Source organism: Dermacentor andersoni, chromosome 9, assembly GCF_023375885.2.
Source record: "Dermacentor andersoni chromosome 9, qqDerAnde1_hic_scaffold, whole genome shotgun sequence".
In the NCBI taxonomy this organism is placed as follows: Eukaryota; Metazoa; Arthropoda; class Arachnida; order Ixodida; family Ixodidae; genus Dermacentor; species Dermacentor andersoni.
Genome location: NC_092822.1, coordinates 4,662,974 through 4,687,457, shown reverse-complemented (window position 1 = coordinate 4,687,457; position 24,484 = coordinate 4,662,974). Strand labels below are relative to the sequence as shown.

Here is a 24,484-nt window from a genome sequence, read left to right as displayed (position 1 = left end):
ACCTTACTTTTTGTCCTTCTCTTGTGAAAGCTGCATGTCTTGTATGCGCTAGCAGCACCGCCATTCTGTGGCATTGTGGTGTCAGCATGAAACTCAACTATCACATTATTTTACAGTGAATCTGTATATGGCTAGCCGATTCGTCCGGTTGTCCATCCATCTGTCGGTCGCCTGCACACCAAAAACTCCTCCGGTGCAGCCCCATACGTATGCGCATAAGAAAAAAAAAAAAAAAGAGAGGTGCAAGATTAGCCAACACCACCTAGATAGAACAAGGCCTGTTTATTCCGATCCATGACGTCGCACTACCTGGCCCGAAATTTCATTTGACAAGGCTGGCGTGATGAACTTGGTTACGTCAAAATCACTCTTGCCTACTCAGGAGCATCTCCATTAGATTCTGTGGCAGTCGGGCCTGGTAACATGATGTCATGGATCGGAGTGAAAAGGCCTTGTGGCGGTAGTGTTGGATTAGCTGCACCAGTAGCGACGTCATTGCTCTCTGTTGCAGCCAACCGTACGCGCTGCAGTTTTTCTCTGGCTTTGACATGCGTAGGCCACACGTCATCCATACTCCTTAGGAGGGGGCAGCTTTCAAGCAGAACCAGAAACGAGCTCGTTAACGCCATGCCGATTCTGCAGCCCGGGCACAAGAACAGGCTTATGCAGCTGAGCACAAGCAGCAACTGCGTACCGAGGATCTGGCAGCCTACCAAGCTGTCGTTTAATGAACCGTCAGGATTAACCCAGTCGTAAATACCGGGGCCACACGTTTCAGCTTCGCTGGCTAACCATCTGTGCAGAGTGCTTGGGTGGTGATCTTTAAAAGGGTCACTTTATCCGTGTCACGTAGTAGTGACAGTGAAAAAACACAGCAGCAACACTGTCGGTAGCTTAACTAACTTCTTATTGGGTGAACCTGCGCCCACAAAAGCAAGTTACACTCAAAGCACAATGATAGCGCCTAACACAGTCGACGATCAGCAAAAATATGATCTATCGGTAAGCGTGTCGGCTTTTACAGTGCACTCCACTTATAGCAATACCACATATAACAATATATTGATTATAATGATGAGCAAACTTAAGAGTGTCAACTAATACATTAGGGCTGTGAGAAAAAAACCTTATATAATGACGTCCAAAAACAAGAAAGGGGCTGACAGATGGAATAGCACACTGTGGTATAAAGTTTGTAAACAGGGATGAAGTGCCTCAGACAGGCTGGCCAACGTTTCGATAGGAGGACCTATCTTCGTCAAAGGCGGCCTCGTCATCCTCAGCGTGTTAGTTTTAAAGGGTTAGTGCAGTGACGTCACGTGCGGGTGTTGTCGCTGGCGGCTGGTTTTAAAGAGAGAGATTACAAGAGGAAACAAGCGCTGTCGTCCGACGCCTGTGAGCTTCATTCTCAAGACGAGGGGACAAGAGTGTGAGAGTGGGCACGCGGGAGAAAAGAAAAGAAATGGAAACAGAAAAAAAGGAGAAAAAAGAAAAAAAAAAAAGAAGGGGGGGTTGGGGAAAACCAGGGCGGCACCAAGACAGACAAAAAAGGGGGGAGTGAAAGAAAAAGAAAGAGAAAAGTGAAATCCTTAAGAAATACGGGGGCTTGGGAGCGTGTTGGGGATGCGAAAGGTTAGGAGGTATACAGGGGGAGTCGTTGGCGGCATGTTTTTGAGACATTAAAACGGCCGGTGAAGCGGTCAGCGCGCGAGTAACACAAAAGACAAAAAAAAAAAAAGGAGAAAGGAGAAAACCCAGACAAAAAAAAAAAAAAAAACATGAGTTGAAAGTGACTTGAGTAGCATAGTAGTAATACGTCGAGTAATTTTGAAATAGTTAAGGTGGCGACGAGGAGTCTGCGGTGCAATGTATGGGGTGACTGAAAGGCAGCGGCATGGTCTTTCAAGGGGCACTGCCCCACGCGCTTAACGTAGGTGTCGTTACGGCGGCATCCAGAGATGGCGATACTCTGGGTTGAGGCGCCGAAAAAGGCATATTGACTTCGGAATGTGTTGTCGAGGGGATTTCAAGAAAAAAAAAAGACTAAAAAAAAGGGGGGGAGGGAAGGGAGAGGGGGGCCGAAACCGGTATAACAAACAGGAGGGTGACGCGCGCAGAAGGGGGCAAGTGTACATGGAAGAAGGGGATCGTACAGTTGGTATAGACGTAAAAACCTGAAAGAGTACATTAAATTGAGTAGTAGGCAGGAAAAAATTTTTTAGAAATGGAAGAGTAGGTGAGGTTAAGAATTAAAGTTGGCTGGTGGCCTAATGTGTTTTGTGTATTGGTTGATGATATGAAAGTTTCAGATTTAAGTTACAGCTTTTAAAGATTCTAAGTTGCCGCGTGCCAAATTAATTCCTGTCGGGTGTAGGCAATTAAACTTGTGTATGAGGTATGATTCCGTATACTTCCTTTCGCGAGGGGAACGGAAATTTGTTTGTAGTATATAGAGCCTTGCTTTGTCAAACATATGTCCATGTTCATTAAAGTGGCTGGCTACTGCTTTGGGTAAATTGTGTTTTGTGTCCGCGCGGTGACCATTGAGTCTTGTATTAATTTGTTGTCCAGTCTCACCTATGTATTGTTTGCTACAAGCGGCGCATTCTAGACAGTAGACTACGTTGCTTGATGTGCAGGTGAAAGCCGAAGTTACCTTGTGTGTGTAATTCGATGCTGTACTATTTACTGTAGTAGTAGAACACACACAAGGTAACTTCGGCTTTCACCTGCACATCAAGCAACGTAGTCTACTGTCTAGAATGCGCCGCTTGTAGCAAACAATACATAGGTGAGACTGGACAACAAATTAATACAAGACTCAATGGTCACCGCGCGGACACAAAACACAATTTACCCAAAGCAGTAGCCAGCCACTTTAATGAACATGGACATATGTTTGACAAAGCAAGGCTCTATATACTACAAACAAATTTCCGTTCCCCTCGCGAAAGGAAGTATACGGAATCATACCTCATACACAAGTTTAATTGCCTACACCCGACAGGAATTAATTTGGCACGCGGCAACTTAGAATCTTTAAAAGCTGTAACTTAACTCTGAAACTTTCATATCATCAACCAATACACAAAACACATTAGGCCACCAGCCAACTTTAATTCTTAACCTCACCTACTCTTCCATTTCTAAAAAATTTTTTCCTGCCTACTACTCAATTTAATGTACTCTTTCAGGTTTTTACGTCTATACCAACTGTACGATCCCCTTCTTCCATGTACACTTGCCCCCTTCTGCGCGCGTCACCCTCCTGTTTGTTATACCGGTTTCGGCCCCCCTCTCCCTTCCCTCCCCCCCCTTTTTTTAGTCTTTTTTTTTTCTTGAAATCCCCTCGACAACACATTCCGAAGTCAATATGCCTTTTTCGGCGCCTCAACCCAGAGTATCGCCATCTCTGGATGCCGCCGTAACGACACCTACGTTAAGCGCGTGGGGCAGTGCCCCTTGAAAGACCATGCCGCTGCCTTTCAGTCACCCCATACATTGCACCGCAGACTCCTCGTCGCCACCTTAACTATTTCAAAATTACTCGACGTATTACTACTATGCTACTCAAGTCACTTTCAACTCATGTTTTTTTTTTTTTTTGTCTGGGTTTTCTCCTTTCTCCTTTTTTTTTTTTGTCTTTTGTGTTACTCGCGCGCTGACCGCTTCACCGGCCGTTTTAATGTCTCAAAAACATGCCGCCAACGACTCCCCCTGTATACCTCCTAACCTTTCGCATCCCCAACACGCTCCCAAGCCCCCGTATTTCTTAAAGGGCCCCTGAAACGGTTCGGACAAATTTTGTAGACGCGTAGGGTACAGCTTAAGTAGAACATACACACCACAATTTAAGTGAAGCGTTACGTATTAATGGAGCTACAAGCGATTAGAAGTTACCCTCCTCCCTAGTCATGCTTTTCCTCCTCAACTCGTTCGCCGAGCGATCGGGGCTAAGCTCCGCCTTCACTGGTTTCGCGTCACGATGCGACGTCACATCGTCCACTTCCGGTTGTTTTGGAGCCCGCCCCCGCCCGCGTGAAACCTCTCCGCTAGCCGCTTGGCCGTCGACCCCAAGCGAGAGCTATCGAAGCAGCGTGCGTTGCGAGCATTCTGTCGTAGCGCCGAACGTGTCTGGTATTCCGGTAACCACAGGCAAGCTGGTCATTCCGGCAAATGACTGGAGGCATAAACTCAAGCTGATGAAGGAACTTTAGCGTAGACGTACGTGCGGCCTGATCGGTCTGCACGGTCCAGCCACTTGTTGGCGCAGCTCTTAACCAGCCAAACAAAGCGCTAATATGGCTCTAACCAAGTGTAAAACATTTTAAACATTTATGAAAACAAAGTGTTGATGATTACACTCCTGCGAAAAATACACACCAGCAGCCAAAGAAGAATACACTTCGTTACTGCTACTGTGTATGGTTGAGCTCTGTGCCACCAGGTGGCTGCACCGTGCAGACCATTCGCATTTGCGATTCTGCTCATCCCATGGCTCATCGCGTTACGGCACAGTCAAGCGGCCAGACCCTGTCCCCTTGCGCTTGCATTTGCCCTAATACCGGACTCGCGAAACGCTATTGCGTTAGTAATTTTCCGGTGTAAAGTGACGGCCACAAACGCGCAAACCCTGGCGCTGATCGGATAGCGGCAGTCCGATGCGCAGCAGGCAGCTCGCTCGTATGCTGCCTTGCAGAGGGACATGATGTCGCAGCTTGACATATTGCCAGTCGCTACGTTTGCAGTCCACAAAGCAACAAAGTCGAATCATAGTGCTCGCGAAAAGACCGAGACCGACTCTGACCGCGGAGCTCTCGTCAAAATGGAGTACGTTGTAACACAAGCAGACGACACTTGCTGTGTGCCGGAAGTGCTTAATTGTATTGAAAAGTCGTTCTTGTGCATTCTCTTTATGTTACTTTCTGTTTATAAAAACAAATGAACTAACATTCCAACTATTACGAAGATCATTTGTTTACCATAAAGTTGAAAAAATTATTGATCACGCGCCCTGGTCAGCCAATCGGATAGCTCGCCCCACTGACGTCATATGGGTGATTTTCGTCATATGGGTAGGGGCGGCTTAAAATTCCGCCGAGCAGCGTGCTCCGATCGGCAGCGATGTGCATTTTTAAAACCTTATAATAAATTACACGCTTTACGCGGAGCACTTAGATGTGTCAATTAATGATCAGAAGGACCTACTCTAACGACTCAGTACGTTTGTAGAAAATCGTCAAAATCGTTTCAGGGTCCCTTTAAAGATTTCACTTTTCTCTTTCTTTTTCTTTCACTCCCCCCTTTTTTGTCTGTCTTGGTGCCGCCCTGGTTTTCCCCAACCCCCCCTTCTTTTTTTTTTTCTTTTTTCTCCTTTTTTTCTGCTTCCATTTCTTTTCTTTTCTCCCGCGTGCCCACTCTCACGCTCTTGTCCCCTTGTCTTGAGAAGGAAGCTCACAGACGTCGGACGACAGCGCTTGTTTCCTCTTGTAATCTCTCTCTTTAAAACCAGCCGCCAGCGACAACACCCGCACGTGACGTCACTGCACTAACCCTTTAAAACTAACACGCCGAGGATGACGAGGCCGCCTTTGACGAAAATAGGTCCTCCTATCGAAACGTTGGCCAGCCTGTCTGAGGCACTTCATCCCTGTTTACAAACTTTATACCATTATATAATGACGTGTTATGCACCACATATTGGATAAAACAATCAAGATTTTGCCTTCTGGACGGTGTTTTTCATGCAGAATAATAGTAAAATTTTCACTCCTATGCGACTTCCTACGCGAGTTCATGTCTGCCGTCATTAGCTGCACAGTGTGTCCCGCCTGCGTGCTGATTGCGAAAACCACGGAGAGCATCACTAGTTCATGCAGCACTCCTCAAGATGGCACCAGCCGCGTCGCGTCGCCCATGATCGAGATACGTGTGTGGAGAGGGGAAAAAAATGCGAGAAGCGAAACAGCACCTGCCCTTTGCCCCCTTCTCAGCAAGCGCAGAAATATGTGTCACGGAAGCAGCAGCAAGCAGTCCGGTTGATGGAAGACGGCGCAGACAAAGTGCAATGTTGTATTGCTTGAGATGAAGCTGCAGATTTTGCAAGGCTCAATGAAGTACAAGCTCGCGCAGGAGTGCCGTGAACATGTCGCTGCAACCAGGTACCATGCCGATCAAGGTAAAAGGTGGGCTTTGTGCTCCAGAACGAACCCCCCCCCCCATGATAGTGAAACCAATGTGGTGGAAAGCCACTGACATTACCAAGCTCTGGGAGCATGTCGCTGCTGACAATGAAACAGGTCGTGCTTTGATGGAGGAGTTTCTGAGTGCAGATAGTGCTGCCTCGTTATGTGTAGAGATCTCCAACGTGGCGATCGTTGTCACGACAGGTGACAGCGACGTGTGACGCGGGCGACGAGATTCACAATGACCTGTCTTTGACACCGACCCCGATGTTCATGCGAAGTGCACTGTCGTCAATCGATTCGCTCACTGATTTCGTGCACGCTAAATTATTCCCGCTAGTGGTCGCACAGCAGCTGACTGCCACTGCTGTGAACCTGAAACTCCCATGAAAGCAAGTGTGGATTTCGGACTATTTCAGCGTGCCTAATGCTTGATATGCTGTTTAGAGGTATAAATAAACATTTTATTTTTGACAGTCTACAGTTATAGTGACAGTTATACGTCTATTCTTTAGCGCAAGAGGCAAATTTGTTTGCGGTGCTACAAAGGTATGCTCGGCAGCTTTTTTTACGCAAATCCAGATATAGCTATGATCTATTATAAAGATTGGATTTTTCATTCTTGATATCGTTATAAGTGGACTGCGTTGTATCATCTACACTGCACCTGCAGCACAACATCTGCAGCACATCTGCAGGCTTGGAGTGACGCCTGTCACCGACAAAAGATGCTGAGAGCGAGTGGGGCTATACTAAGGCAGGTGCAACCAAATTAGGAAGGCCCAATAAGCTTCACCAAGACACTCCCTCACAGGACACTCCCTCACAGGTGCAGTATTTGGCCACTCCCTCCCAAATGACTCACTCACCAATGGCCCCCAGTCCCCAGCAGCTGCGGAGCAGCTGCGGAGCACCTGACCAAGGTGGCGGTCAGACCTGTAACGCAGCAAAGGGTGCTAAGAATCTCTGGGTCCGGATAGGCCACCAATTAAAACTGACCCTTGCAACGTTTAACAGCCAAACCCTCTCGATGAGGCTAGCTCAGCAGGACTCCTTGAGGAACAATCAGACATTGTTTGGGATATCATCGGCCTTAGTGAGATTAGAAGAATGGGTAAGGCTTATACATTGCTAAATAACGCACATGTCCTCTGCTATAGAGGTCTCCTAGACATGAAGCAATACGGGGTAGGATTCCTAATCCATAAGAACATAGCGGGCAACATTTATGAATTCTACAGCAATAATGAGAGGGTAACTGTAGTCATAATCAAACGTAATAAGAGGTATAGATTAAAGGTAGTACAAGCCTACGCTGCAACATCCAGTCACGATGATGAAGAAGTAGATCAGTTTTATGAAGATGTTGAATTAGCGATGAGAAAAGTGCAAACTCGGTATACTGTAGTAACGGGCGACTTCAATGCAGAAGTGGGGAAAAGGCAGGCTGGTGAACAAGCAATTGGCAACTACAACGTTGATTCTAGGAACACTAGAGGAGAGATGCTGGTAGAATTCGCAGAACTGAATAAGCTTCGAATAATGAATCCCTTTTTCAAGAAGCGTAGCAACAGAAAGTGGACCTGGAAAAGCCCTAATGGTTAAACAATAAATGAAATTGACTTCATACTTTCTGCTGATCCCAGTATAGTGCAGGATGTAGAAGTGATAGGTAGGGTAAAGTGCAGTCATTATAGGTTAGTTAGGGCTAGGATTCACCTCAATTTGAAGAGCAAAAGAGCAAAATTGGTCAAGAAGAAACAGGTCAGCCTAGAGGCAGTAAGGGTAAAAGCAGACAAATTCATGCTGGTACTTGCAAACAAATATGCAGCCTTAGAGAAGAGAGATGATGACATAGAGCAAATGAATGAAACTGTAACTAGGTTGGCTTCAGAGGAAGCAATTGAAGTGAGAGGCAAGGCACCAAGGAAACCAGTAGGCAAGCTCTCCCAAGTAACAAAGGACCTAATAAAGAAACGACAAAGTATGAAACTGCCCAGCTCGAGAGATAAGATAGAATTTGTGGAACTGTCAAAACTGATCAACAAGGCAAAAATAAGTGATATTCGAAAATATAACGCGAGAAAGACTGAAGAAGCTGTAAAAAATGGACGCAGCCTGAAATCAGTGAGAAGGAAACTTGGCATAGGATAAACCAAGATGTATGCACTGAAAGATAAGCAGGGTAACATCATTGGCAATCTCGAAGGTATAATAAAAGCAGCGGAAGAATTCTATACTGACCTTTACAGTACCCAGAGGACTCGGGAGCACTGCATTCGAAACAATAATGAACAGTATACAGAAATTCCTCCTGTAACTAGCAATGAGGTCAGAAGGGCCTTGCAAGATATGAAATGAGGAAAAGCGGCAGGAGAAGAATAACAGTCGATTTAATCACAGATGGAGGAGACACAATGCTTGGAAAACTGGCAGCTCTTTATACGAAGTGTCTATCGACTGCAAGGGTCCCAGAAAACTGGAAGATTGCTAACATTATACTAATCCACAAAAAGAGAGACGTTAAAGAATTGAAAAATTATAGGCCCATTAGCTTACTCCCAGTATTATATAAAATATTTAGCAAAATAATCTCCAATAGAATAAGGACGACACTGGACTTTAGTCAACCAAGGGAGCAGGCTGGCTTCAGGAAAGGTTACTCTACAATGGATAACATCCATGTCATTAACCAGGTTATCGAGAAATCCGCAAAGTACAATCAGCCTCTATATATGGCTTTCATAGATTACGAAAAAGCATTTGATTCAGTGGAGATACCAGCAGTCATAGAGGCATTACATAATCAAGGAGTACAGAACGCTTGCAGGAATACCTTGGAAAATATCTACAATAGTTCTGCAGGTACCTTAATTCTACACAAGAAAAGCAGCAAGATACTTATAAAGAAAAGGGTCAGACAGGAAGACACTATCACTCCAGTGCTATTCCCTGCGTACTTGGAAGAAGTATTCAAACTATTAAACGGGGAAGGCTTAGGAGTAAGGATCGACGGCGAATAGCTCGGCAACCTTCGGTTTGCCGATGACATTGTTTTATTCAGCAACAATGCAGACGAGCTACAACAAATGATTGAGGACCTTAACAGGGAGAGTGTAAGAGTGGGGCTGAAGATTAATATGCAGAAGACAAAGATAATGATGAATAGCCGTGCAAAGGAGCAAGAGTGCAGGATCGCCAGTCGGCCTTTAGAGTCTGTAAATGAGTATGTTTACCTAGGTCAATTAATCACAGGGAACCCTGATCATGAGAAGGAAATTCATAGAAGAATAAAAATGGGTTGGATCGCATATGGCAGACATTGTCAGCTCCTGACTGGAAGCTTACCATTATCATTGAAAAGGAAGGTGTACAATCAATGCATTTCACCAGTGCTGACATATGGGGCAGAGACTTGGAGACTGACAAAGAAGCTTGAGAACAAGTTAAGGGCCGTGTAAAGAGCGATGGAACAAAGATTGCTAGGCATAACTTTAAGAGACAGAAAAAGAGCGGTTTGGATTAGAGAGCAAATGGGTGTAGACGATATTCTAATCGACATCAAGAGACAAAAAAAATGGCACCGGGCAGGTCATGTAATGCACCGGTTAGATAACCGTAGGACCATTAGAGTTACAGAATGGGTACCAAGAGAAGGGAAATGCAGTCGAGAACGGCAAAGACTAGGTGGAGCGATGAAATTAGGAAATTCGCGGGCGCTAGTTGGAATCGGTTGGCGCTGGACAGGGGTAATTGGAGATCGCAGGGAGAGGCCCTCGTCCTGCAGTGGACATAAAACAGACTGATTATGATAATGATGATAATGATGATGATAATGATGATGGACTGCACTGTATACATGAGTCATTGAAGTTTCCAGAGTAATCTCTGGTGCCCGCGTGTCTTCCAAAAAGTACTACACAATTTGCGTCGTGCATGCAATCAGATTACACAAGCTTTAATGAATACATTGCTGTGCCAAAAAAGGAAAATAAGCACTTGGGAGGGAGAGTACGAAATGACAGATCGAGCACTGTCGTTTAGTCTTTATTTTTCTTTTTTGGCGCAGTGATGTATTCATTAGATCCCATCCAACTCGCCCAGCAACAAGTTCTACTTACACAAGCTTTGTTGACAACAGACAACGCATAGGACCATTGGTAACATTCCTGTAAGTTCCAATCATGCAGGTGCATCTTGCACTGAGTGATAACATTAAGTTGTTAGTGGGTGAAATGCAGTCCCAGGGAAAAGGATAACTAAGCACATATGTCAATAGATAATTTGTTTACATATAACTGTCACATAAATTGAAGAAGGAACACCATGTTTCATGTTGTTTCTTGCTTCATAGAAGGGAAATGACGAGGATCTTCAGTGGTGTAATATATACACTGTTGTTATATGCATTGTTTGCCTTTTGTCACCCTTTAAGATAAAAGATATTTAGCCACATTAATATGCATCCAGGATGTAGAAGTGTTAGGTAGGGTAAAGTGCAGTGATCATAGGTTAGTGAGGTCTAGGATTCACCTCACTATGAAGAGGAAAAGAGTAAAATTGGTCAAGATGAAACAGGCCAACCTAGACGCAGTAAGGGCAAAAGTAGGCGCAATTCAGGCAAATGCCATGCGAAAGGTTTTCATCTGCTACGTAGACAACTGCTTCTGCATTGTGCGAAGGCAGGACGCTTCACGCCTCCTGCATCTTCTCAACTCAGCAGACGCAGCCATACAATTTACTACAGAATACTAGTGTGACGACAGCCTCCCCTTCCTTGACGTCCTCGTGCGGCGAAGTGGAACGAGACTCTCATTTGCCGTGTATAGGAAGGCGACTCATACTGGTTGGTACTTAAACTTCAATCCATGTCATCCGGCTTTCCACAAGCAATCCGTCGTCTCATCTCTCGTGACGCGGGCCGCACGCATCTGCTCAAGTGACGATGAAATGCAGAAATGTAGTAAAAGGAGCAGAAGAATTCTGCACTGACCTGTACAGTACCCAGAGCAGCCATGATACCTCCATTCGAAGTAGTAATGAACAGGTTACAGAGGCTCCTTCTATTATTAGCAATGAAGTTAGGTGGGCCTTGCAAGACTTGAAATGGGAAAAAGTGGCAGGAGAAGATGGAATAATGGTCCATTTAATCAAAGATGGAGGAGATATCATGCTGGAAAAGCTTGCGGCCTTTTATATGAAATGTCTCATGACTTCAGTGGTTCCAGAGAACTGAAAGAATGCCAACATTATACTAATCCACAAGAAAGGAGTCGTTAAGAATAGAAAAATTATGGGCCCATTATCTTACTTCTAGTATTGTATAAAATATTCACCAAGATAATTTGTAATAGAATAAGGGCAACACTTGACTTCAGTCAACCAAGAGAACAGGCTGGCTTCAGGAAGGGATACTCTACAGTGGGTTGCATCCGTGTCATTAATCAGGTAATCGAGAAATCTGCAGAGCACAATCAACCTCTCTATATTGCTTTCATAGGGTATGAAAAGGCATTTGATTCAGTAGAGATACCAGCAGTCATAGAGGCATTGCAGAATCAAGGAGTAAAGGAGGCTTACATGAATATCTTGGAAAATATTCACAAATATTCCTCAGCTACCTTGATTCTCCATAAGAAAAGTAGAAAGATACCTATAAAGAAAGGGACCAGGCAAGGAGTCGAATATCTAAAATGCTATTCACTGCAGTCTTAGAAGAAGTATTCAAGCTAATAAAGTGGAAAGGCTTGGAGTGAGGATAAACAGCAAATATCTCAACAATCTTCAGTTTTCAGATGACATTGTCCTGATCAGCAACACTGAGGACGAGTTACAACAAATGATTGAGGACCTTAACAGAGAAAGTGTAAGAATTGATTTGAAGATTAATATGCAGAAGACAAAGATAATGATCATTAGCCTGGCAAGGGAACAAGAGTTCAAGATCGCCAGTTAGCCTCTAGAGTCTGTGAAGGAATATGTTTACCTAGGTAAATTACTCACAGGGGACCTTGATCGTAAGAAGGAAATTTACAGAAGAATAAAAATGGGTTGGAGCGGCATACTGTAGACAATCACATCCCGACTGGAAACTAACCACTATCATTGAAAATAAAGGTGTATAATCAATGCTAACATATGGGGCAAAAACTTGTAGACTTAAAAAGACGCTCAAGAACAAGTTAAGAAAGAACGATGGAACGAAGAATTTTAGGCGTAATGCTGAGAAGCAGAAAGAGAACAGTGTGGATCATAGAGCAAACGGGGACAGCCAATATTCTAAATGACATTAAGAGGAAAGAATTGAGCTAAGCAGGCTATGTAATGCGTAGGTTAGGTAACCAGTGGACCATTAGGGTTACAGAATGGATGCCAAGAAAAGGAAAGCACAGTAAAGGATGGCAGAAGACTAGGTGAGGTGATGAAATTAAAAATTTGCGGGCACAAGTTGGGATTGGTTAGTGCAGGACAGGGGTAATTGGAGATCACAGGGAGAGATCTTCGTCCTGCAGTGGACATAAAATAGGCTGATGATGATGATGATACGCATCCATTAAGAATATTTCTAGTTCACGTGACAGTTAGACTATGTTGCCTTTATTTTTGTTGGAGTTCACTCTATTCATCATGGATGCACCTATTTTTCAGGCACATATGTGGTTCACATGCCAAAGCAGAGTCCAGGGCAGGTTTTCACTGACCTGGATCTTTTGACCAAGCTCTTAGCACCAAGTCCGAGGGCAGCATCTGCAAGACCGGTGATAGAAGTTCTTGGTATGTTAAACAAGAGCCCAGTAAATGGCTTGTGCGGGCACGGGCTTGCTACTCGCATGCCATACTCGGCGGAGCCATGTGATTGATCTAAAGAGACCTGATTATGGATTTGACAAAGTGTGCCAGCATTGAGCAGAAATAGTTTTATACAGTCGACTTCCAATAATTCGACCCTGATGGGACTGGCGAAATCGACCGAGTTATCTAGTAGGTCGAATTAAATATGATGCAAAAAGAAAAAGCCAGGGAACACCACTGATTAATTTGGCAGTATTTTCACGATTGTAACATGCCCCGAATCAAATGTGGGCCCACTTTCTATCTCTCCAAAGTAGAAAACTAACATGGAAATGACACTTAAGCTCTTAAACAAAGTATAAATCTAACGTGCACCCGATTTTTGAACAATAATGGGCAGGGGTCTAATATGTGTTGCACAATGACGACTGCTTTTCTAAAGTCAGGTTCACCACAATGCACTAATGTTATGCAGTAAAGCATACAAACCCCCGTGAAGGTGGGTTTGATTTCGTATCCGACTGCACTGTGCAGGCAATTATGAGCCCAATTTCCCTGAAGAAAAGAAAGGCATGCAATATCTTCCTAGAGTAGGCTGAAAATACCGTATTTATTCAAATATGGGTCGACTTTTTTTTTTTCCGATAATGTTACTCAAATATTAGCTATAGACCTATGTTCGTGACCAAAGAGTCTTGACATACACTTAGGAGCAAGCTAGCAAAAGCATGGAGCTGACGGAGTTCCGCCATTACACCAACCATAAAGCCAGCCTGGAATTTCATTGTATTTACTTAACTGTATGTTCAGACTAGCTTTAGGGAACACTGCATATCCAGTGCACTCGGCGGCACTGGAGACAACATTGTTTATGGTGCCGAGGGTGCCTGTGAATCATCTGATGAGGATGACTTCTCTGGTAGTTTCCATAATTGAGAGCTTGTGGCATCGACTAGTGAGATTAAGTAGCCGAGCTTACAGTGAATAAAAATGTGCGATGTTTTGAGTTTCTCGTCTTTTTAAAAAAATATGGGTCGACGTATATTTGTGCTCAATCTATAGTCGAGTAAATATGGTAGGCATTTCCAACAAGAGGTGATGGGTATTCAACGCATTCACCCAAGCTGTGCTGAGACTGCCACCAAAAGGGCCACTGTGGGGGTGGCCATAGAAGTAGGGCACGTGTGAACTGACTGGTCGAGTTTGAATTACTGGGTGAGGGCCAATTTTAGGATCGGAAGAACTAAAGTTTGGATCTTTGATCAGGATCAAATTAACCAAAACATCGAATTAACAGAAGTCTACTGTGTTTGCTCAAAGAACACTCGAGGCCGTAAATATGGCTCTTGAAGGGCGGGCATCAGTAATACACTAATCGAGAAGTGCAGTGTGGGATTATACCAATGCACCAACCAAAGCACTAATATTTGAAGGCAAAATAAAAATTGGAGCCCTGCATAGCAGCGACTCCCGGCATTCAGTGATTTCCTGTTTGCAGAGAACCGGTCTGCCACTGACGAGGAGCCACCTGAAGTGGAAGAGGACTGGCACGTGGAACAAATGCCATGGACGCCTCAGGATGAAGTCTCTCTGCTAGAGGGCAGTGTCCGGAAGTATGGTTTTGACAGGCAAAGGACAGGTGTCATCGCACGTTTCAAGGTCTTGATTTTCATCCCTTTTATTGCTGCATCCCCTTATGATTCATTTTCATTGTTTCTGCCTGTAATAGCAGGGTGAATGAGAAGAAAGTTATGCAGATCCCATGCATTTGTGGGAATCTGCCAAAGCGAAGATGTCATGAGTTGGCAAGGCATAGTGGCGCATTACGATAAGAGACGTGCTGCAGATTTCAGTAACAAATGCATTTTTCTGTCACCATGGTAGACCCTGCAGAGAAAGAGGAAATTTTATTCAGCATTAAATAGTGTTGAATCACTAGACACAGCATGTTCAACCATGTAGGAAAGTGTCATGGCACCGTAATATGGTGAGAGACGCACAGCAAATTTGGTTGGCAAAAGTGTCTTGTAACTTCTCACTTCCTAGTTTCCTAGAAGACTGGCATCCTCACTAAGTTGCTGCTGTGTGACATAGCTAACACACCATGTGTCTCAAAGTGCTTACAAGCATGAGGGACACTGGTAAGGTTGTTTCATTCCATCTTTTTAAGCATGTGTCCATGCCTAAGGCTTCTGTACTGGGGGAACTGGATTTGAAACGAACAACTGGCAAAGTAATTTCATTATATATGTGTGCGTATACGTGTTATGTAAAAAAAATTTGTTAATGAAAACTTCACTGAGGCTTAAAGTTAATTGTTTTGGCTATATCAACAGTATGGCTAAGAAAATGGATACAGGTATGTTTGGACGCATATTGGCAAGATTTTGGTTAGGAAATGTGAAGGCACGTCAGTAATTAGGGTGACTAGGGCTGATAATTTGGCTAAAATAGCATAAATTGCTCATTTGAATAATTTAATGAATGGAATACTCATTTAAACACGACTGCAAAGGATGAACAGCTCATTCCAGAGATAAGTGTAATCCGTGTAAATACTGTCACGTGGTGGTGACGTTGAAGAACACAGTAGTAATACTGTGAAAGACAAAACTAACTTTTATTGGGCGAACCTGTGCCCACAAAACGAGGCTACACTTATAGCACAACGATAGCGGCGAACATGGTCGGCGATCGTTGAAAATCTGATCAACGGGTCATGCGCGTCGGCTTTTATACATCAATCGTCGAATGTTGCAGACTAATTGCTGGGACCCGCGTGTCTTCCACAAAATTCTACATTATTCGCGTCGCGCACGCATGCAATCAGTTTTCACAAGGTTCGGTCACAGACAGCGGATGGAACCACTGATAACATTCCAGAAACTACCGATACATGCAGGCGCGTCCTGCGCCGTGCGATAACATTTGTTAGGTGGTGAAACATGTTGCCTGATAAAGAGAAGTACACGTGTCAATACCCCCTCTTAACCCTTTCGCTGTCACGGACGTACCGGTACGTCATCGCGCTTCCCCCCCACGGTGTCACTGACGTACCAGTACGTTTTCTATCGTGCGTTCAAAATTTCGCGCCTAAGCGCAAAGCTGGCGCTCCTGAATTGGCCACGCCATCTGTTGACTCTTTCTACAAGTTCGTATATTCTCCCCGACCTGTGTTAACCCATGTATTGAAGAGTACGGTGCGACTGCCACTCCCCACTTTCTCTTTGCTGAGTGGCGCGGTGGCTCCGCGTTCGCTGGATCATGCGTCACGCGCGTGTGGTTATGGGTTCAAGGGTTGTTCTGCCATCTCCAATGGTTTGAAGGTTTTTATTTTTCTTCTGTAGGTGTGTCTGCTACGCCGCGTCAAGTTCAGGCGCACGTGCCGTTGCCTCTCCGAAAAGAGTGACTCGATTGCTGCTTTCGCTCTCTCGCCGAACCCTCGCTTCCGACTTGCAGCAGTAAACGTAAAGCCCTTCGAACTTTGTTTAGCCTTTTTCCATCTCCCTCTGTCTTCTTGATCACGCAACGTCCCATTTCTCTCCGTTGTGCGGGCGACTGAAAGCGCATCCTCCCAGCGCGCGGTTCCTTTCGGATGGCTGAGCGCGCGGGACCTTCGTCTGCTCATTGGTGCGGTGGCTCAATTCCAATTTAGAATACGAGTCGAGCTCGGATTCGGACTCGGACAGAGTCGCATGCGAGGAAGAGGGTTCCGCATCGTCAGATTCGGATGTTGAACGGATTTTATAATCAGGCTGATGATGATGATGATGTTTACTAACAACAGCTGCAGAACACTGAAATGTGCATATAGCATTAACTACGTTATTTGTATACCAATCATAATCAAAAATAAATTGCTATGTTCATTCCCTGTTATGCTCGTTCCCTGAAACCAAGCCGACACTGGGCGTGCGTCACGGCCAGAAAGGTCCGACAGCGAAAGGGTTAAAAAGCATCGACCCGATGCTGCAAACAAACGAAAGTATTAAAGAAAAGTACTCGTAGCAAAGAAAACAACAAAATGAGGAAGTTCGTCAGCGTGCGTAAAAGGGCTTCAGACGCACTATGTGGACCACTTCAGATCGTGCCCGGCGCCGCTGTGAATGCGAAGTGCCATCTGGCACGACCTCATAGTCCAGTTCGCCAAAACGTCGGATGATCTTGTAGGGTCCGAAATAACGTCGCAATAGTTTCTCATTGAGTCCTCGTTGACGTATTGGGGTCCAAACCCAAACACGGTCACCGGGCTGGTACTCAACGAAGCGTCGTCGGAGGTTGTAGTGTCGGCAGTTGGTACGCTGCTGGTTCTTGATCCGTAGGCAGGCGAGCTGTCAGGCTTCTTCGGCACGCTGGAATTAGGTAGTGACGTCAAGATTCTCCTCCTCAGTGACGTGCGGCAGCATGGCGTCGAGCGTCGTCGTCGGGTTCCTGCCGTAAACCAGCTTAAACGGCGTGATCTGTGTTGTTTCTTGCACCGCCGTGTTGTAAGCGAAAGTTACGTACGGCAGGACGGCATCCCAGGTCTTGTGTTCGACATGTACGTACATTGCTAGCATGTTGGCGGGGGTTTTATTCAGGCGCTCCGTAAGACCATTCGTCTGTGGGTGGTAGGCAGTTGTCCTCCTGTGCCTTGTCTGACTCTACTGAAGAATGGCTTGGGTGAGCTCCGCTGTAAAGGCCGTTCCTCTGTTGGTGATGAGGACTTCTGGGGCGCCATGTCGCAGCAGAATGCTTCCGACGAAAAATTTTGCCACTTCGGCTGCGCTGCCTTTCCGCGGAACTTTAGTTTCAGTGAAGCGGGTGAGGTAGTCCGTCGCCACGATGATCCACTTATTTCGAGACGTTGACGTCGGAAACGGTCCCAACAAGTCCATCCCAATCTGCTGAAAAGGTCGGCAAGGAGGCTTGATCGGCTGTAGTAATCTGGCTGGCCTTGTGGGTGGTGTCTTGTGTCGCTGACAGTCTTGGCATGTCCTGACGTAACGGGCAACCTCGGCGGTTAGGTGCGGCCAGTAATACCTTTCTTGTATCCTCGATAGTGTTCGGGAGAAGCCGAGGTGCCCGGTGGTCGGATCGTCATGTAGGGCGCGCAGTACTTCTGGACGCAGCGCCGACGGAACAACAAGGAGGTAGTTGGCGCGGTCTGGTGAGAAGTTCTTCTTCACGAGTAGATTGTTTTGAAGCGTGAAGGAAGATAATCCGCGCTTAAATGCTCTGGGGACAACGTCGGTGTGCCCTGCCAAATATTCGACGAGGCCTTTTAGCTTCGGGTCTGCCCGTTGCTGTACAGCGAAGTCTTCCGCGCTTATCATCCCAAGGAAGGCGTCGTTCTCGTCATCTTGCAGCGGCGGGTCAGTGGGGGCACGTGAAAGGCAATCGGCATCGGAGTGTTTTCGTCCGGACTTGTAGGTTAGAGTGATGTCGTATTCTTGTAGTCTGAGGCTCCACCGCGCCAGTCGTCCTGAAGGATCCTTTATATTCGCTAGCCAACACAACGCGTGATGGTTACTGACGACTTTGAATGGCCTGCCATAAAGATAAGGGCGAAATTTAGCTGTAGCCCAAACGATGGCGAGGCATTACTTTTCGGTCGTAGAATAGTTGCCTTCCGCTTTTGACAGCGACCGGCTAGCGTAAGCTATCACTTGTTCGACTCCGTTTCTCCTCTGGACTAGAACGGCACCGAGGCCTAGGCTACTGGCGTCAGTATGGATTTCTGTATTGGCGTACTCGTCGAAGTGCGCAAGTACCGGCGGCGACTGCATGCGTCGTTGGAGTTCTTCAAATGTGTCGGCCTGCGGCGTTTCCCACTTGAACTCAACATCACATTTAGTTAGACGTGTCAACACTCGGCGATGCGTGAAAAGTCCTTGACAAAGCGGCAGAATCCGAGAGGACAAAGGCATTGCTGGTTTCCACAATTTCCTCGATGTACACGATTGTCGTGCCCTTGTTGATGTGCTGGAACTCTTGGCTGAAGTTTGTCAGCAACACTTTCGTGTTTCCTCCGTGCAGTCGAGCAATTCCTCTAGCGATGCAAATTTCACGGTCGAGCAGTAGACGTTGGCCGCCTTCGATGACACCTTCTACGTCAGCGGGTATTTCGGTGCCGACCGAAATAACAATGCTCCAGCGAGGCGGGATGTTCACTTGATTTTCGAGAACACTCAAGGCGTGGTGACTACAAGAGCTCTCCGGCGGTATCGCTTGATCTTCCGACAGCATTATCGATTTTTACTTCAGGTCTATGATTGCGTCGTGTTGGTTCAGGAAGTCCATGCCGAGAATGACGTCTCGTGAACACTGTTGGAGGATAATGAAGGTGGCAGGATAAGTCCGATCATGAACGGTTATTCTTGCTGTGCAGATTCCAGTCGGCGTAATGAGGTGTCCTCCAGCGGTTCGAATTTGAGGGCCTTCCCATGCAGTTTTAACTTTCTTCAACTGGGCAGCGATGTGTAGACTCATTACGGAGTAATCGGCCCCTGTGTCCACTAAGGCGGTGACTGCGTGGCCGTCTAGAAGCACGTCGAGGTCGGTGGTTCTTTGTCTGGCGTTGCAGTTAGGTCTTGGCGTCGGATCACGGCTGCGTCGTGTTGAGCTGGAACGTCGCGTCATGAGGTTGTCTTTCGTCGTCGTATTCTTTGCTTCCAGACTTCGTCGGGACGGCGGCGTGTCGTTATGTCGTTGAGGTAGTTTCTTCGGCGTCTTCGTCGGCGGCGGAGGATCTTCGTCAGTTCGCCAAACAGCAACCGCACCTCCATCGGTTGCTGCTTTTAGTTTTGCGGATATGGGCTCGCTGATCGGCCCCGGGCTGGGCCAGTGTATGGTCGGCGCTGCGGCGACAGGTAGCGGCCTCGTGATGGCGAACGCGACGATCGTCGAGAGCTCCACTGAGTAGCGGCGAGGTAGTCGGCGATATCGCGAGGACGTTCACCTTGCTGCGGGCGCGGAGCGTTGACGGCGAAACCTCGCAGTCCCATCTCCAGGTATGGGCATCGTTGGTAGACGTGACCCGCTTCTCCGCAGTGGTAGCAGAGGGGGCAGTGGTCAGGAGCCCGCCTCGGGTAGCTGCTCTGGGCGACGGGTGGGCGTGCTGGTGGCGGCGGTGGTGGTCGACGGAATTGCGGCGTTACGGGGCCCTGGCGCAGTCGTGGAGGGGGACCTTGATGGCGGGCGACGGCGGCGTAGGTCATCGCTTGCGGCTGAGGCTGCGGCGATTCAGGGGCTACTCCGAGTTGTTGTTGAAGCTTATACGTACGGCGTTGGCAATCGAAGCCACTTGAGGCTGTGATGATGGGAACAGCTTCTGTAGCTCCTCCCGCATGACCGCTCGCATAGTCTCGCGCAGGTCGTCGGTGGCCAGTGATTGAACTCCAGGCTAGTTTGTCGAGTTCGTGCGGCGGTCGAATTGTCGGTTTCGCATCTCAAGTGTCTTCTCGATGCTGGTGGCCTCGCGAAGAAACTCGTCAACGGTCTTCGGTGGGCTTTGTACCATTCCGGCAAAAAGTTGCTCCTTCACACCACGCATGAGTAGGCGGACTTTCTTCTCCTCAGGCATTTCAGGGTCGGCGTGGCGAAACAGACGACTCATTTCTTCCGTAAAGATGGCAATGTTCTCGTTAGGTAGCTGCACTCGGGCGTCCAGCATAGCTTCGGCCCTTTCCTTGTGCACGATGCTCGTAAAGGTGCGCAGGAAGCCGCTGCGGAACTGTTCCCATGTTGTCATGGTCGACTCCCGGTTCTCAAACCACATTCTGGCGGCGCCTTCCAATGCGAAGTATACATGCCGCAGCTTGTCGTCGGAGTCCCAGTTGTTGAAAGTCACGATTCGTTCATAGTTCTCAAGCCAGGATTTTGGGTCTTCAGTAGCTGCTCCATGAAAGGTCGGTGGGTCCTGAGGTTGCTGCAGGATAACGGGGGACACTGAGGCAGCCATTGGGGTTTCTAACTGCGTGACACCGTTTTCAGTCTTTGAGAGAGAGTGCCATAATTTGCTTGGTTCATGTGTCATGAAAGTTGCAAGTGTGGTAGAGAAAAAGTGATTACGCGCTGAGCTAATTTCCTCGTTTAGCTCAAGTGTTAATCTTCAGAATTCATCTGAGTTGCCTTTTCTTTTGTGCATGTTCTGTATTTTTCTATTCTTGTAAATGATGTTATGCAATATCCATGGTGATCTGCGCTTTGTACGTTTTATCTTTGTAGGGGCAAAATTTTCTTCACAGTACGCAGTCGCTTCTTTTAACTTTTGCCACAAATTTTCTACTGTGTTGTATTTTTCAAGACAAAAGTTGTCTGGTAATGTTTCTAGATGACCAATAACACCAACATTATCAGCTGTGTCATAAACTTTAACAGGAACTCGGGACCCAGGAAGAACCCTCATTTCTGCACCCGACGTTCAGTGTCAGTATTAATAACCTATGATTGGATATTCCGTCCTCTACTGTTACTTCAGATGACAAATATTTGACACAAATGCAAGATCTAGTACTCAACTGGTTTGGTGTTGGATGCATGTTGGTTGCATCACAAGCTCATTTAAAGAAAAACTACAGCCTGTTATCAGCAGCAGCTCACAGCTGGAGGCTTCCTTGCTAGTTATCGACAATGTGTTCCAATGAATGTAAGGAAGATTTAGATCACCACTAGAGACTATTTTGCTTTTGTTGTTAACCCTTTCGGAAAGGTGGTCGTTGACCCGCCGTGGTTGCTCAGTGGCTATGGTGTTAGGCTGATGAGCACGAGGTCGCGGGATCGAATCCTGGCCACGGCGGCCGCATTTCGATGGGGGCGAAATGCGAAAACACCCGTGTACTTAGATTTAGGTGCACGCTAAAGAACCCCAGGTGGTCGAAATTTCCGGAGTCCCCCACTACGGCGTGCCTCATAATCAGAAAGTGGTTTTGGCACGTAAAACCCATAATTTAATTTAATTTTAAGGTGGTTGTGAATTTGTGTCAGACATTTGTCAAGAGCATTCAGTTTTTGATAAATTGCACTAATTAATATGAAAGCATCATGTCCTTTTATAGTGCACCAAGCACTTTTGTAGTTTGGAATGCCTTGTTCTGCATGATAGGATACTCCATGTTTTACAGCAGTAGCAACACTGTCCCCACAACCATCACGATCAAAACGAATGAGAGAGTAACAAGGTGGAACAATTTTGGAGTCATGTATACCAGAATGTAGCTAGGTTTCAGTTATCACAAAGTTAGGAGAGTACAGGATCAACAGTTCAAGTTTTTCTATTTTATTTACTATGCTTTGTGCTTAAGAGGAAGCTTTAGCTCGGGCCCAACTCCGACGCGGCCTATTTACATGTAAAAACGCAAAAACGTTTTTCTGACATAACCCCTGAACCGATTTTAATGAAATTTGTTGCATTTGAGAGGGAAAGTTAAATTCTAGTGACTATAGGAAGTGGAATTTTGATTTAGGGCTTGAATTTTGTTAGGATTTTCAAAAATTCAAACGTATGAAAAAAATAGAAGCACGAAGTTTCCAAACTAATAGCTCTGCATCAAGAACAGATATCGCGATTCTGTAAACGGCATCCATTAGACCATTCAAAGCGGACAAATTTGATATGTCAGTTTACATCTTACGTGAATTTGTTACGTTGTTTACGAGGGTTCTGCAAAAGCTTTAATTACACATTACTCCATTTTTTTAGGTTCATGTGTAACATGTCAATTTTGTCCGCTTTAAATGTGCTATCAGGTACAATTCACAGAATTGCGATATCATTTTTTTTTGCTGAGTTACGGAGTTGTAAACTTGATAGTGTCGTTTTCTGAAAATTTGCGATTTTTGCCAAATTTTTATAAAAGATTGACGACCTAAATCGAAAATTAGAAACCAACAGTCACTAGATTTTAAGTTTTTCTTTTAAATGCAGCAAACCCCGTCAAACTTGGTGCAGTGGTTGCCGAGAAAAACGAATTCTTCTTTTGCACGTATTTAGATAGGAGCACCCGAGCTAAAGCTTCCTCTTAATGTTTAATGTTAGACTTCCTGGCACCTTTATCACGAGTTCCATCCAGCAATACCCCTAAATTTTCCACATCATTCTAAACATATAGCTGATCTTTTACTTTTAGCTTGTCAAAGACAAGGGTATCTTTATCACCCCTTTCCCATTCGGCTTTGGATGAATGCCAGAGCTTACTACGTAAGGCATGAACAGATGTCGAGAAGTCCTCAGAAATAGATAAATGACTGCGTTTTAGTTTTAGCCATCTTTTCACCGAAGTTAAACAATCGTAAAATAACAGGACAAACACGGTTTTTTGTTTTCTTTCCGATTCAGTGAAGACGCTCAACCGATTGAACATCTATTTTAAGCATGTCTTTGATTATGTCTCTAACGGCCTGTTTTAGGTTAGCCACAGTTTTACAATCTGCTTATGGCAGCCCATAAATAACAATATTGTTATGGTTGCTTTTATTTTCCAGTTCGTCAAGTTTGTCACTCAATTTTTGGCTTGTTTACTGACAGGGTTCAGTTTCTGCTCCCACTGCTCTGTTTTTTCACTAAAATGTTTAAATGATGCCAGACAAACCTTAATTTACGTAAGTTGAGTTTGTATACTCTGTACTCCTGCTTTTGAGGTTTGCTGTGAATTTTTAATATCCTTGACATTTTCTAATATTTCAACAAGCACGTTAGACCTGGATTTTCCCCAATATCACCGTCGAGCAGCAACATAATATGGATCATTTGTACAGCACAACACAAGTCAAAATACACTGAGGACTTGGTAGCACCACTAAACAAGCACAGTCACTTCTCATACATTTAACAAACGACCATTTCTTACTCGCCTGTACAGCAAACAAGAGGTGGTTATACATGATACCTGCGATGGTGTCACCAAGGGACCTTCCTGTTGCTGGGTCCTTTTATAGATTTCGCCGGATGTCACTGCCGTCAGCAGTCAACCAAAAGGCTAATTCAGTTTAGCCGTTGCTGTCATGTTTGACACGTTGCCCTCGTGTGCGTAGATTTCAGTGGTAGAGTTGAGTGATAACACGGCGATGCGCTGCACGCTGGTCTGCTGTATTGACAACGTCATCCAGGTATGTTACTGATTAGTTGTTGCCAATCCAAAGCCGTCGGCGATCCCGCTGAGTCCAAGCAGCACCTGTACTGCAAACAAGAGGTGGTTACACATGACGCCTGCAACGGTGCCACTATGTCCACTCATGTGAGTGAAATAGTATGGTAATTATTTGCAAGTATGGGATCACCACATGTGAATACCGGTATAAGAACATCGCTGTGTCAGTCCTGTGGCAAAGAATGCGTATGCACTGACTTTTCGAAGATTATCTTTAGATAATAGGATATCCATTTGGCATAGCACTTCAAAAATACAGGACAAATCTCGTCGGGCCCACTCGACTTCTTTTCATCTAAATTCAGGAGTAATTTAAATGCTCCCCCTCGAGTGATTACCATTTCTTCCATTGGATCATTTACTCTAGGTGTTTGCCTA

General features: G+C 45.7%; 1 protein-coding gene across 3 annotated transcripts in view; it reads left to right on the top strand.

Annotated features, from left to right (window-relative positions):
• The window catches only part of LOC126527445 (protein SHQ1 homolog), a 142,014-nt gene that overhangs the window by 19,663 nt on the left and 97,867 nt on the right, over positions 1–24,484 (top strand). For 2 of the 3 annotated variants that reach the window (XM_055068425.2, XM_055068426.2), the window contains 2 exons: positions 12,834–12,959; positions 14,476–14,636. In XM_055068425.2, coding sequence (XP_054924400.1) covers positions 12,834–12,959; positions 14,476–14,636 — 287 coding nt within the window. Of the gene's footprint in view, positions 1–12,032; positions 12,052–12,833; positions 12,960–14,475; positions 14,637–24,484 lie in introns of those variants that run through there. The other variant, XM_055068427.1, reaches the window with a different exon arrangement.